The sequence below is a fragment of the Equus quagga genome, unplaced genomic scaffold (genome assembly GCF_021613505.1).
Source record: "Equus quagga isolate Etosha38 unplaced genomic scaffold, UCLA_HA_Equagga_1.0 156082_RagTag, whole genome shotgun sequence".
Classification (NCBI taxonomy): Eukaryota; Metazoa; Chordata; class Mammalia; order Perissodactyla; family Equidae; genus Equus; species Equus quagga.
The window spans coordinates 1,431-14,547 of record NW_025797014.1 but is presented as its reverse complement, the minus strand read 5'-3'; the positions used below and the strand labels follow the sequence as shown (position 1 = coordinate 14,547).

Below are 13,117 nucleotides of genomic sequence, written 5' to 3'. Positions count from 1 at the left end.
CCTGGAGTACTCTCTTCCCAGCTCTTGACACAACTGGCTCCTTCTTTTCCTTGACATCTCAGCTCAAATGTTCCCTTGGAGAGGCCCTGCCCCATCACCGCTACAAGCAGATATTTTGTGAAACTCATCATGTCCCACGCTGGTCAACAAGTACTGGCTCTAATAAAACTTGATTTAGTGTACAACACATGGCACTCTTGCCCTCAAGGAACCGTCTAGCAAGAGAGATTAGATGTTAACTCACCAACATTTCTAATTTTCCTGATTTGGGGATAGCTGCCCTTCACCTGGCTGTGTTTTGGAGAACTTTTCTGAGTGTTTTTACCACTTTAATTATGGACTCTAAACATTCACTGAATATATGAATGTCTAATGTATGTCAGCAAATGAGAAATTATTCCATAGACTAAGGACATAGGACCAACCCAAGATAGCTAAAACTTTCTGGTGGGTGGCAGAGGGCTACTGTGCATTTCTGAACAGAGCGCCTCTCCAGTAATTGGATTCCTGTGCTTCTCACCCCCACTTCTTCATAAACAAAACCATGAGATTCTGCCTTCCTTTTCTCACCTGTTGCCCAGGCACTCTCTGTACATTCTCAACCACAGCCACAGCTTCCTTGGCATTTTTTGGACGCTGCTCCCTCACCCCGGTCTTGATCTCCAACTCATTTATGGGGCACTATGAGGATCATGAAAAAATATGATAGTTAAAACGATGCAAAGGCAATAACAGCCTAAGATCAGGCAACTTTCTACAAGACCCAGCTATAACTAAGGCAATTACTAAGCAATAACTATTATAGATGAAAAAGAAAAAAACAAGGGTATTTCCCAGCCAATAGTAGTACCATTAAATTCAGCCCGTCACCTAGCAAAAACATTCAGCCCACTATGGAAGTTGTGTGGTGTCTCATCTTTTGCTTTCATTGCTTCTCAACTGTACATTCATCATTTCTCAACTAGGGCACAAGCAGGGAAGGTGAAACCAAAAGGAAAGACTCAGGGGATATTTGTGGGCTCCCCAGCAAAGGTAAGGAACTATGGCACCAAACTTCAAGCAATGGATGTCATCAGTGGCTCTCATTTACTATTCACCATTAGCGCCTTGATTTCCTTCCTTTCACACGTCTCCCATCTTCCACAACCAACACCCTACCCATGTTATGAATCAAGCCTGCCAATGACATCCAAGGACACTGCTGGCAGAACTTCATTGATTCAGTGTAATAAGTTCCAATTATATGCTCAGCCTTGGGCCAGATGATGAGGATCTCAATGCTAAGAGCATTACTGTCCACTGCTTCTGACAGACTGGAGACAAGACTTGCTTTTGAAGAAACTAAGTTCCAACCTGACTGAGATTCTAGGGAAATGAACCTGCTTTTAAACATATTCAAGTGACTTAGGCAGATGCTCCTTATTGCCTTTGTTTAATCCTTTCCTTTCACTCAAAAAGGATCAAGATCTAGACTTCAGAGGAGCGTAACACCCGTCTATCTAACAGCAAAAACAGTATAATGGCCTGGGAACGGTCTCCCATTTCATTCCCACCTTAAACTTACCTCCAGATGAACGGACCTGGAAGGAAGCTCCCTCCAAAACCCTCAAATGATGCTCCAAGATTTACTTTATTCAATGCAGTCTCTTCAGTCCCATTCAAAACGCTCCATAAGAGGTCCACGTGAACTTATTTTCTAACTTTCACTCTTTTTCCGAATGTGTAGCCCAATTACATTAGAAAAACGTGCTACAGATTTTCTCACACTCTCATCTGTCCAGCTTTCAAGGCTTTGCTCTTTGCTCTTACCTTTTCCTCTGCCGGGAATATGGCCCCAGTCCCTGCTCTGGGCAAGTGTCTCAAGGTCTTCTATAATTTTCCCCAACCAAAAGTCAACTTGCATTCCCTTGGAATTTCCGCAGCATTCAGCTCACATCTGACCTTGTCCCACCTCGTGTTACTGGTATTGGTCACATTGCCTCAGTCCTTTTGCCAGATTGCCTCACTCAAAGACACTGTCCTATCGACTCTGTAACTCTAGCTACACGTAGCCGACTTAGTAAAGAATCACTTGACGGGTATAGGCTGACACTACAAAAAGATCCCTAATTAGGAGAGCACCGACAACTCGAAATACTCCGATTCTTGTAAATGCGATTCAGTAAATATTTATAGAATGCCTATCTTACCCAGGTATCTGCCAGACACTGCAGGCGATACGAGATGAAAAGAAGGTTCCCACCGTCCGGGGGGCATGCTGCAGTGGAAAAAGCAGAAGAAAGGACAACAGGGGACCTAAATGCCTGCCTAGGAGCCGCCACTGGTAGATCAGGTGACCTTGAGCAAGTCACTTCTTAGCTCACTTTCTGTCAAGGAGAACTATCAATGGAACCTATTTCACAGGTTAAACCTACCTCACAAGAAAAAACAGAATCGTTGTGAGGGACGCGCGGCCCAGTGAGAGGCACAAACCCCTCAGGGGCCGCTGAGCCTGACGGGGACAAAAAGGCCTCTCACTGCCGGAGATTGCCGAGCCCCGGGGCGACAGCTCGGGCACTGCCGGCTGGGCCGCTGGAAGGCCGAGAGCACATCGCGCGCACCTGCGGCGACACGCCCCGGGCCAGGCTCCCTCCCGGCTACCAGCCGCCGCCGGCCGCCTGAAGCGACGCAGGAACAACACGGACGCGAGACGGCGACACCCACACGCCGAGCCGCGCGCTGGGCCGTCTAGGCCTCGGTGGCCCTACAGACTCGGTGGCTTTAACTCTTTCCTGCCGCCAGGGCTAAACCGGGACAGGAAGCCGCTCTCTAAGGCGAGGCCTTCAACCGCGCACTCGCAGACGCAGGCAGGCTGCACAGAGCCCCGCCCCGAATGTGCGTCACTTCCGCTTCCGGCTGGGGCGCGGGAGGGGGCGGGTACCGGTGAACTGGGGTTCGGGAAGCGGTCGTGGTGGAGCCAGGCTTGCGTCTCCGAGCCCTGGGTTTCGCTCGCCGGGCCGCGCGCGCCTCGCCGGGCCCGCCTGGGAGTGGTGCGGGGCGGAGAGCGGCGCTCCTCAGGGCGGCGTCGGAAGGGCGGCGACTTGCAGTGGAGCCCGGGGCCGAGGGAGCGGCGTCCACGAAGCCGAGCTGTCTGAGGTAACAAGAAGCGGCTTCCCCCTCGGCGTCGGCCCCGGAGACCCTGAGAGTCGCCGCCGCTGCAGGGCGGAAGGGGGGAGGCAGCCATTTTCCGCGGGCGGCGGCGTGTCCGGGCCGGGCTGCCTCCCCGGTGAGGTTCCGGCGGGACTGCCCGGGGCGAGGCCCACCCGCGGGCTCCGGCGGCCCCTCTCTCTGCCCTCTGCGCCCACAGCGCCCAGCGCCGCGGCTGGAGCCGCTCGGCCACCGCGCGCTCGCACCGGGCTCCCGGGCTCCCGGGCGCCCGTCGGCCGTCCGCAGGCGGGGGCGGGGCGGGCCGTCTCGGCCGCTTTCCCGCCTCCGCTGCGTTTCCGTGGCTGGCTGCTGTTACCGCGGGAGAACGGGGCAGGTCAGCCTCGCAGAGGCCGGCTTCTGCTGATGCAAAAGCATAGCAGGTGTCCCCGTGCCGCCTGAGGCCGCGTGGGCGACAAGGAGCCGGCCGTTTGCGACTGCCTTGGAGTCCTGGACGTATTTCGTTGCTGCTTCTGCTGGATCACCTCAGGACTTTCGAGGGAGGCTCTCGTCAGCCTGGCTGAGAGGTCTGAATGACCCTTGAAGAAATGTAAAGTCAGCGGAAGGGTCACCGTATCCTCACCCGCTCCCGTTCTCTGCTGTTTTGAGCCTCAACATTTAGATGAACGTTTTGTGAACAAGGCCAGGGGTAAGGTTTCTAGGTCAAGCGAAGAGAAACATAAACATACAGGTGTCAATCTTCTGCATAGTGCCCCTTATACGCCTGGGAAAGAAGTGCCAGAGAAGAATGTTGGGCATCTGGTTACGTAATTGGGGATGCTTTCTGAGCAGAGTAAGGCTATTTTTTCCCTGATTACTTTCCTTCTCCTCTGATGTCATTGTCAGCTGTCCTGCCAGTATTATACAATGGAAGGGCGACTCAAATGTTCCACAGAGTGGAGCCTTCATCTTCACAAGAGGATGAAGGGTCATAGAAGTTGTACTCCCTTACTGAAGACACAAGACTAGGATGACATGTTAAAATATTAGAGAAAGGCAGAATGTTCTCCTAATCTGCCCTTCACGTGGGTAAGATGGGATAGGAAGCACATCAATTAAATCTTTGGATAATCCCGAAACTCTCTGCAGCCAGTGGGTACCAATTTTCTCACCACTAACCTTTCCTAAATTATTATTTTTGTCAAGGCGTAGTCATCAGTTGGCATTTGTCTTCAGTAAGCTGTGCTGTGTTTCAATTGAATGATAGAAAGAAAAGAGGGAAACTAAGGGCCTGGCAGTTGTGCTTAAGAGGAAGGCAAGGCAAGACCTGTTCATTTTTCTCTCATAATATTGTAGTAAGTAGTAAAGTTCACGTGAGTTCTTTATTGACATGCACTTTTTCCCTACCCTTGGTGCCTTAGGAAGAAGATCCTTTTATTGATTTTGTTCCAGACCAGACTGGACCTCAGTTGTCAAGGGTGGTGCTGGTGGGGTGCCCAACACAGAAGCAAAACAGTTCCTAGAGGAGAATGATGACGGTAGGTCTGAAGTGGCTGAATATTTGAACTGTCAAATCAGAGCTCTGTGGGAAACCAAGGGACATCTTACAGAGAGATCCAGTCAGAGTAAGAAATATACCCCACAAATGAACAGTTTTTGTTCCAAGAGCTCTAGCCAGCGCTTTGGAGCTTCCACTCTCATGAGGCAGCTGGACCCCGTGAGGCTTTGGGCCAGCATCAGGAATTATGCTGTCAGTGACTGAGGCCAGCGATCCACTGAAAAGAGCAGATCTTGGAACTGCTGCTGCTAAAGCAGTTCCTGACCATTCTCCACAGGGACCCCCAGACTGGGATAAAGAAGCATCATCTGTAGAGCACTGAGGAGTCTGTGGCCCCGGTAGAACACTTGCAAGGGAAATCTGGTCAATCAAGGAATGGGGTGAGAAAAAAAATTTCTGTTATGTAGAATGAATTAGAGTGAAAGTGGATGTATTGGGGTTGGGAGCAGTTAATTGAGAAAGAAGATGAATTTGGTCACTGTTCTGTTGTTCCTTAGGAAATCTAAATCAGGACCTGAAACCGCAGACCCATAGCAATAGTTAGTCCACAGGTTTCAGAGATCTAGCAGAGACTTCCCTGTTGTTAGAGTAAGAGTTGCTTTTTGCCCTCTTTCGAGCCAAGGTGAATGAGCATCATAAGCCTAGTCTGGCTTGGCCAAGGAGACGGGTCTTAGGTTCTTAGAAACACATAAAAGGCAATAAGAGTTGGAGAAGAAGGGGCAGATTCGAAAAAGGGAGGAAACATAGAGACCAAAATGAAGAAAAAAAAGAGAAAAACCAAACAATTATGGGAAGACAGCAAAGAGAAAAAGTGCAAAGGGAAAAAGGAAACAGAGATTTGGAAATCCTAACAGAGTAGCTAAGAGAAGAAAGACACAGAGGGAAAATGACCTCTGTATAATAGATAGGAGCCTCCACTGCCCTTCCTTAGTGGTTGGCCTTGGCTCTGCTGGTGAGGGGTGGATTCAAGGTGTGACCTTGGGCAGGGGCCAGCAGATAACCAGCTTCAGGCCTGCTGTGAAGAGTGCAGTGCAGGCTTATGTTTGGTTTCAAAATCATTTGGAGGTAGGTTGGAGCCAGACTTTTTCCTCCCCATTTTTTCTCCATTTCATCCCCATTCTCTGAAAAACCTTCCCTAACCATGGGAGAAATCTGGTTGACAGGACAACTTTTTTATTCAATTCCTCAATCTTTTGAGAAGTACAAGACAGGAAATCACTGAGGCAGGGATGTAAGTCAAGAGAGAAAGCCTGTCGAGGCAGCATGAGAACAGGTGGCCTACGCAACCCTACTAGTTGTCTGGGCTGGACTGTGCACAGGAGTGGGGGCTGCTGTTTTGGAGGGCTGGTAGTAGCCACACCCTTTTTCTTTTCATTCTAATTTTCCCAGATTTTGTAGATAGTTCTTTGTGGAAAGTGGTGGCCTAATATCTTTTAAGTCTTTTTGTCATTTCTTTTAGTGTCTCTCAATCCCCACCATCAGGACTCTCTGCTTTTTCCTCCCTCTTCCACCAACTCCTAAACCAAAAGTAAGTTCTGTGGTAACCAGGATGGGAATCATTTCCAGGTTGCAGCTCATGAGCTGGGAAAAGAGGCAGTGCTCTTGGGAGAAACAGCAGAGGCCCCAGGCTTCAAGCTGAAGCCAGCAGAGTCCCAGCCAATGGGCATGTGCCAGGATGAAGAATTTTGGAATACATACCAATGTCAACAAGAATACCTGAGCAAGAATAGTCATAAAGAAACTGAACCTGTATGTAAGAGGGGTAAGGAGCTTCATGATAATTTCCTTCTCCTGGGAGCTATAATAGTCATTTGTTCAGCCAGAACGTTGTAAACATTTTCTAGGTGCCCATCTCTGTGGATCTGCAAATGCAACCATGTTAGCGATTACAGTGCCACTCCCTGATGGTAGTAGAATAGACTAGCTGTGGGTGAAGTTGGAGGTTGGCCTAAAGTACAGAAATATCCAAACCACAGAACCCTGGTAATAACATCATGAACTCTTCCTTAGTAAAGTGGGGAGGGTTAGGGCCACCTCATCCTTGTAAAATACAGAAGGAATTGGGATCAGAAATGTGCTGTCAGTGACAAAATGTGAATGCTATTCTGTACCAGGAAAAAAATAATAAAGATTAAAAACTACATCTCTGGGGGCTGGCCCCATGGCCGAGTGGTTAAGTTTGTGTGCTCTGCTTCGGTGGCCCGGGGTTTTGCTGGTTCAGATCCTGGGCGCGTACATGGCACTGCTCATCAAGCCATGCTGAGGCGGCATCCCACATGCCACAACTGGAAGGACCCACAATTAAAAATACACAACTATGTACCGGGGGACTTTGGGGAAAAAAAGGAAAAATAAAATGTTTAAAAAAAAAACTACGTCTTCTACTGTACACTGGAGTCCCTGAGTACTTCATCTTCAAATATGTTTAATTTTTCCCTAACTCAGAACAATTTACATCATGAGAGGAGGAAAAAAAGGTTTTTCTTTATTGATTGTGCTTATGAAAACTGGGGAACCTGTTCTAGGGGTAGGGCTGGTAGACACTTGATTCTTACTTACAATGAGAAAGCTACTTCTGCATATCCCACACACTTGTAAAGGTGCCTCATCTCTATTGAAAGAATCAGAATCTTTTGTATTTTAGAAATGAGCTCAGGATGTTCATAGACAGAAGCAAGAGAAATTTCCTCTGGCTCTTTTCCACCCACAGCTGTGCCTGCTCACCAGATCCTAGCCTCTCCTGAGCAGACAAACACCAAAGACTGGACAGTGGCACCTGAGCTCGTCCTGCCTGAGTCCCAGGTGAGCTGTGCTTCCCAGCTGTTTAGGGCTGCCTTTCCCTGCTGCCCATGCCACCCTGCCCAGCAGGTGCTCAGAGGGGTGTTAACCTACATGTTCTCCCTGGGGAACTGGGACTTCCCAGGCTGTTGGCTGATCCCTTGCCTCCTTCCTTTCTACATTCTCACTTTTAAAAAATAATGTGCAATTAATTCCTCAGTGCCTGGCCTAGCATGCATTTCATGTGCCATGTGGTAGCCACGGAGTGTTTCTATAGTGGCCGTTACTGAGCTGAAGCCGATTCTCTTCTTTAGAGCTTGTTGACATTTGAAGAAGTGGCCATGTATTTTTCCCAGGAAGAATGGGAGTTACTGGATCCCACTCAGAAGGCCCTCTACAATGATGTAATGCAAGAAAACTATGAGACTCTCATCTCTCTAGGTAAAGATTCTCCCCTCCCTTTGAGTAGGAGTTGAGCAACCTGTCATGTTCTCAGTTAACTAGGAATGCACCCCTGTGAGAGTCTCTGTTCCAGTAGCTGGTTGGTCCTCAATTAGATGGTGTGGGCAAGAGAAAGTTGGATCCAGATCACTTGGGGAGCTTTTTCCAAGTGCACATGCTCATTCTTTATCCTAAAATTCTTGATCCCTCCTCTCTCTCCTCCAAATCTCTTGTGTTCTTAGCTTTCCCATCTCCATATGGGCACCACTATTCACCCAGTAATTCAAGTTAAACCACTTGTGTTCATTCTTTACCATGATCTTAGCATCATACCCCACTACAGATCTATCACTACTCCTTGGCTCCACCTTCCCAGTATAGCCTGAGTCCAGCCACATCCCAGCCTCCTGCTCTGTTAGCATCCTGGTCTACATGAGTGGGATCTCTATCCAGGTCCACCTCAGCAACTTCCTAACTGGCACCTCCTGCCACCATTCTTGTCCTTCTAGGGTCTGTTTTTCACACAGCAGCAAGACTCTTAAAAACCTGATAAGATCATGACATTTCTCTGCTTCAAAATGTTACAGTGATTTCTCTCACATTCAGAGAAATGCAAACGCCTTATGAGACAGCCAGGACCATGCATGATCTGACCCCTGCTCGCCTCCCTGCCCTCATCTGCTGCTACTCGTGCCCTTGTTCATTCCTCTTAGCCACACTGTCCTACTTGCTGTTGCTTGAACTCTCAAAGCTAATTTCTACCTTCCCATTTTCTCTACCTGGGATGCTGGACTCTCTCAATACTGCATTTTTAAACACCTCTAATTATTGCCAAATTCACAGCTATTTATGTCACGTAAGGGTAAAAACAAGATTTCTTTTTGTTGACCTCACTTGTGCTACTGAAGACACTAAATTGGGAACTGGTTATAGGGGCTGGTAGATGCTTGATTCTTATTTATAATGAGAAAACCACTTCTAAGTACCATATTTTAGAAATGAGCTCAGGATGTTCATAGAAGCAAGAGAAATTTCCTCTGGCTCTTTTCCACCCACAGCTGTGCTTGCTCACCAGATCCTAGCCTCTCCTGAGCAGACAAACACCAAAGACTGGACAGTGGCACCTGAGCTCGTCCTGCCTGAGTCCCAGGTGAGCTGTGCTTCCCAGCTGTTTAGGGCTGCCTTTCCCTACTGCCCATGACCCACCCTGCCCAGCAGGTGCTCAGAGGGGTGTTAACCTACATGTTCTCCCTGGGGAACTGGGACTTCCCAGGCTATTGGCTGATCCCTTGCCTCTTTCCTTTCTGCATTCTCACTTTTTAAAAAATCATGTGCAGTTAATTCCTTCAGTGCCTGGCCTAGTATGCAGTTCACGAGCCATGTGGTAGCCACGGAGTGTTTCTATAGTGGCCGTTACTGAGCTGAAGCCGATTCTCTTCTTTAGAGCTTGCTGACATTTGAAGAAGTGGCCATGTATTTTTCCCAGGAAGAATGGGAGTTACTGGATCCCACTCAGAAGGCCCTCTACAATGATGTAATGCAAGAAAACTATGAGACTCTCATCTCTCTAGGTAAAGATTCTCCCCTCCCTTTGAGTAGGAGTTGAGCAACCTGTCATGTTCTCAGTTATCTGGGAATGCACCCCTGTGAGAGAGTCTCTGTTCCAGTAGCTGGTTGGTCCTCAATTAGATGGTGTGGGCAGGGGAAAGGTTCATCCAGATACCTGGGGAGCTTTTTTCAAGTACACATGCCTTATTCTAAACAGAATTCTGGATCTCTTTCCTCTTTGTTCCCCAAATTTGCTCTTCTCGTACGTTTTTATTTCAGTAAAGGGCAGCTCCATTCACCCAGTTGCTCAGAGCAAGAAACAGAGAGTCATCCTTTACCTTGAACTTACTATCATACCCCACAACTAATGCATCAGTAGTTCTCTTGGTTCTTACCTTCTCAGTATATTTTGAGTCCCACCATGTCTGAGCCTCCTGCTGTGTTAGCATCCTAGTCTACAGCAGTGGGATCTCTCTCCAGGTCTACCTCAGTAACTAACCAACTGGTGTCTCCTGCTGTCACTCTTGCCCTTCTACAGTCTGTTCTCCAGACAACAGCCAAACTCTGTAAAAAAAACTGGTCAGATTGCTACATTTCTCTGCTTCAAAACCTTACAATGACTTATCACATTCAGAAAAATCCAACTTCTTACCAAGATGCCAAGGACCCTCCAAGATCTGGCCCCTGCTCCCGTCCTCCCCTCATCTGCCTCTCATGCCCTTGTTCAGTCCGTGTAGCCACACTGGTGGTCTTGCTGTTTCTTGAACTTGCTATGCTCATTTCTACTTTCCCCTTTCCTCTGCCTGGCACACTTTTCTGCCACATGGCTAAGCTCTCTCTTTTAGTTTCCTGCTCAAATATCACTTTCCCACTAAAGCTGTTTCCTAAACAGCTGGGAAGGTTTTGTACACAACCTTATCTAAAATAGTTTGACAGATGCAGAATCTTAACTACTCTCTTCCCCTGCTTTAGTTTTCTTCAAAACATTTATCACTTCCTGACGTTTAATTTGTTTTGTTGATGTTTGATTGTCTCACTCTCCCCCTAGAAGATAAGCTCCATGGGATCAGGGGACTTTGGCTTTTTTACCACTATATCTGTAGCCTATAGAGCATGCCTAGCACACCATAGCCACTCAACACATATTTATTGAATTACTGAGGGGTGAATACTTTCCCTACTTGGCAATCTGTATTTAGAGAAAGTCCACTAAGTGATTCTGGTCTGTTTACTCCACCTGGACATGAACCAGTGAGTTACAGGAGGGGTGGAAGTCTTTCCTATGCAGCGTCTGATGCTTGAGAGCTAAATAAAAACTTATTATAATTATGACAGGAATCACATGTGCATATGATACCCAACCCACTGAACTTGAACATTGGCTCCGCTAGACTTGGTCTTATCCAGGATGAGTCCTCCTAAAGAGTTAAGAGGAAAAGCCTGTGTTCCCTTTAATCTCTGGAGTTTGTTCCACCTTGATTGAATATGGGGTATTCTTGGTAGCAGAAGAGGAGGCACATCCACTCCCTATATACCTTTTATTGATATATCTTAGGTTTATTTCTCAGTCTTTGCTTTGTGTGTTCCCCGACAAATGCAGTATAGAATAAACCTGATACCAGCTATGAGAGTCTATCCATTTCACCTCTTGGGGTAGCAAAATGTAAAAGCGTCCTTTGTTCTTTCTGAAACAGTGAAGTAGTGTGGGCTATTGTTAAGTTACCAGTTCTTGACCTCAGTTTTTCCATTTCACAGCATTATTTGTGCTCCCCAAACCTAAAGTGATATCCTGTCTAGAGCAAGGGGAAGAGCCTTGGGTTCAAGGATCCCCGGAGTTCAAGGACTGTCCCAGAGAGCTGCCTACAGGTAAATGCACCATGGGAAGAAAAGAAATGTACCTTGATGAGAACCTTTGCAAAGACATAACATTTTAAGGTTCTACTTATCTATTTTCTTTAAATCAGTATCATTGAATCTTTTTTCTCCATTCCTATGGTTTTCTTGCTCTGCCATACAATTGGCTTATTCTTACGTTTATTCCAACAGGGTTAAAGCTAAAAAATGACACTGAAAATCAACAGCCTATATGTCTTTCTGACTTAGAAATACAAGAACCAGAAGACATAGTATCAAAAAAGGCCAGAGCGAAAGTTCCCCAGAAAACAATGGGCAAGGAAAACCATGGTGATACACACAGGGGAGGGAAATGGCACCAAGACCTTCCACAGAAGGAAAGAATGAAAGTTTCACCCTGGAAAGAAGAGCTGCTGAGACTTATTGATCTTCACAAGAAAGAGCGTGCAGAGGACAAGCCTTTTAAATGCCAGGAATGTAGGAAAAGCTTCAGAGTTAGCTCTGACCTTATTAAGCACCAAAGAATACACACTGAAGAGAAGCCATATAAATGTCAGCAGTGTGATAAGAGGTTTAGATGGAGTTCAGATCTTAATAAACACTTAACAACACACCAAGGAATAAAACCATATAAATGTTCATCCTGTGGGAAAAGCTTCAGTCAAAGTTCAAATCTCCACACACACCAAAGAACTCACACTGGAGAGAAGCCTTTTACGTGTCATGAATGTGGAAAAAAATTCAGTCAGAACTACCACCTTACTAAACACCGGAGAACCCACCTGTAGCGTATGCTGGAGAAAATTCAGGTGGTCAAGCTGCCTTAGACACCAGAAACTCCATGAGGGAAGAAAAGCTTGTCCAGTGTCCTCAGTCTGAAGAAGTTCACTATGTGGATCTTGACCCTATAGTTTATGAAAAAATAGAAAATTATGAAGCATGGGGAATTTTTCATCAGTAAAAAATTTGCATATATATGCCAATATCTGTGCACTAAGTGTCCTCATTACTATTGGGGTGGGCTGGTCCCAGTTCATCTCTGTAGATAGAGCTAGGAGATAGATAAATGTAGCATATGTAGATACATTGAGAAATATAGGCATAAACACAGACACACATTTCCTTCTTTATTTCTTTCTGTCTATATATATATCTGTTAAATCACTGAATGTATTTCTGCCATTCCACAATACACACATGTGGGGGGGGGGGGTTACAGTTCTATTTGTCCTACAGTTATATACCATTAGGAAAGCAATAAATAGTCATCTTTAAAACATTTCCATCTACACTAGAAATAATGATTTAGAATGAAGACCTAATGTACAAAAGTAACGAAAATAAATACTTGGAAGTTAAGAAATATGCAGGAGCAATATAAATAAAACTATTAGACTTTACTGAGAAAAGTAATTGCCCTAATAGTATAAAAACACATACATTATATATGTAAACATATATATGTATGTTTTTCTGTTAGGAAAATAGGTTGGAAGCTCCAACCAATTTTTGGTGTTGGGGGAAAGAAACATGAATCCCAAAGGTAGCATAATGTTGACTCTTTTCTTTCTTTGGTTGGGAAAGGTAGGGGATAGACACAAGGAGAGAAAAGAGATTCAAAGGGTGGCTCTTATTAAAGGAGATTGTTCAGGGGGCTGGCCCCGTGGCCGAGCGGTTGAGTTCGCGCGCTCCGCTGCAGGCGGCCCAGTGTTTCGTTGGTTCGAATCCTGGGCGCGGACATGGCACTGCTCGTCAGACCACGCTGAGGCAGCGTCCCACATGCCACAACTAGATGGACACACAACGAAGAATACA

General features: G+C 46.6%; 1 protein-coding gene across 1 annotated transcript; it reads left to right on the top strand.

Annotated features, from left to right (window-relative positions):
* The first annotated feature begins 3,006 nt into the window (after positions 1 to 3,006).
* On the top strand, positions 3,007 to 12,287 carry LOC124233174 (zinc finger protein 75A-like). Its single transcript, XM_046650326.1, has 9 exons — positions 3,007 to 3,135; positions 4,545 to 4,661; positions 6,248 to 6,443; positions 7,392 to 7,483; positions 7,774 to 7,900; positions 8,959 to 9,050; positions 9,345 to 9,471; positions 11,204 to 11,314; positions 11,495 to 12,287. The coding sequence occupies exons 2-9, from the start codon at positions 4,653 to 4,655 to the stop codon at positions 12,088 to 12,090; spliced, it is 1,350 nt and encodes a 449-aa protein (XP_046506282.1). The 5' UTR covers positions 3,007 to 3,135; positions 4,545 to 4,652; the 3' UTR covers positions 12,091 to 12,287.
* Positions 12,288 to 13,117: the final 830 nt, after the last annotated feature.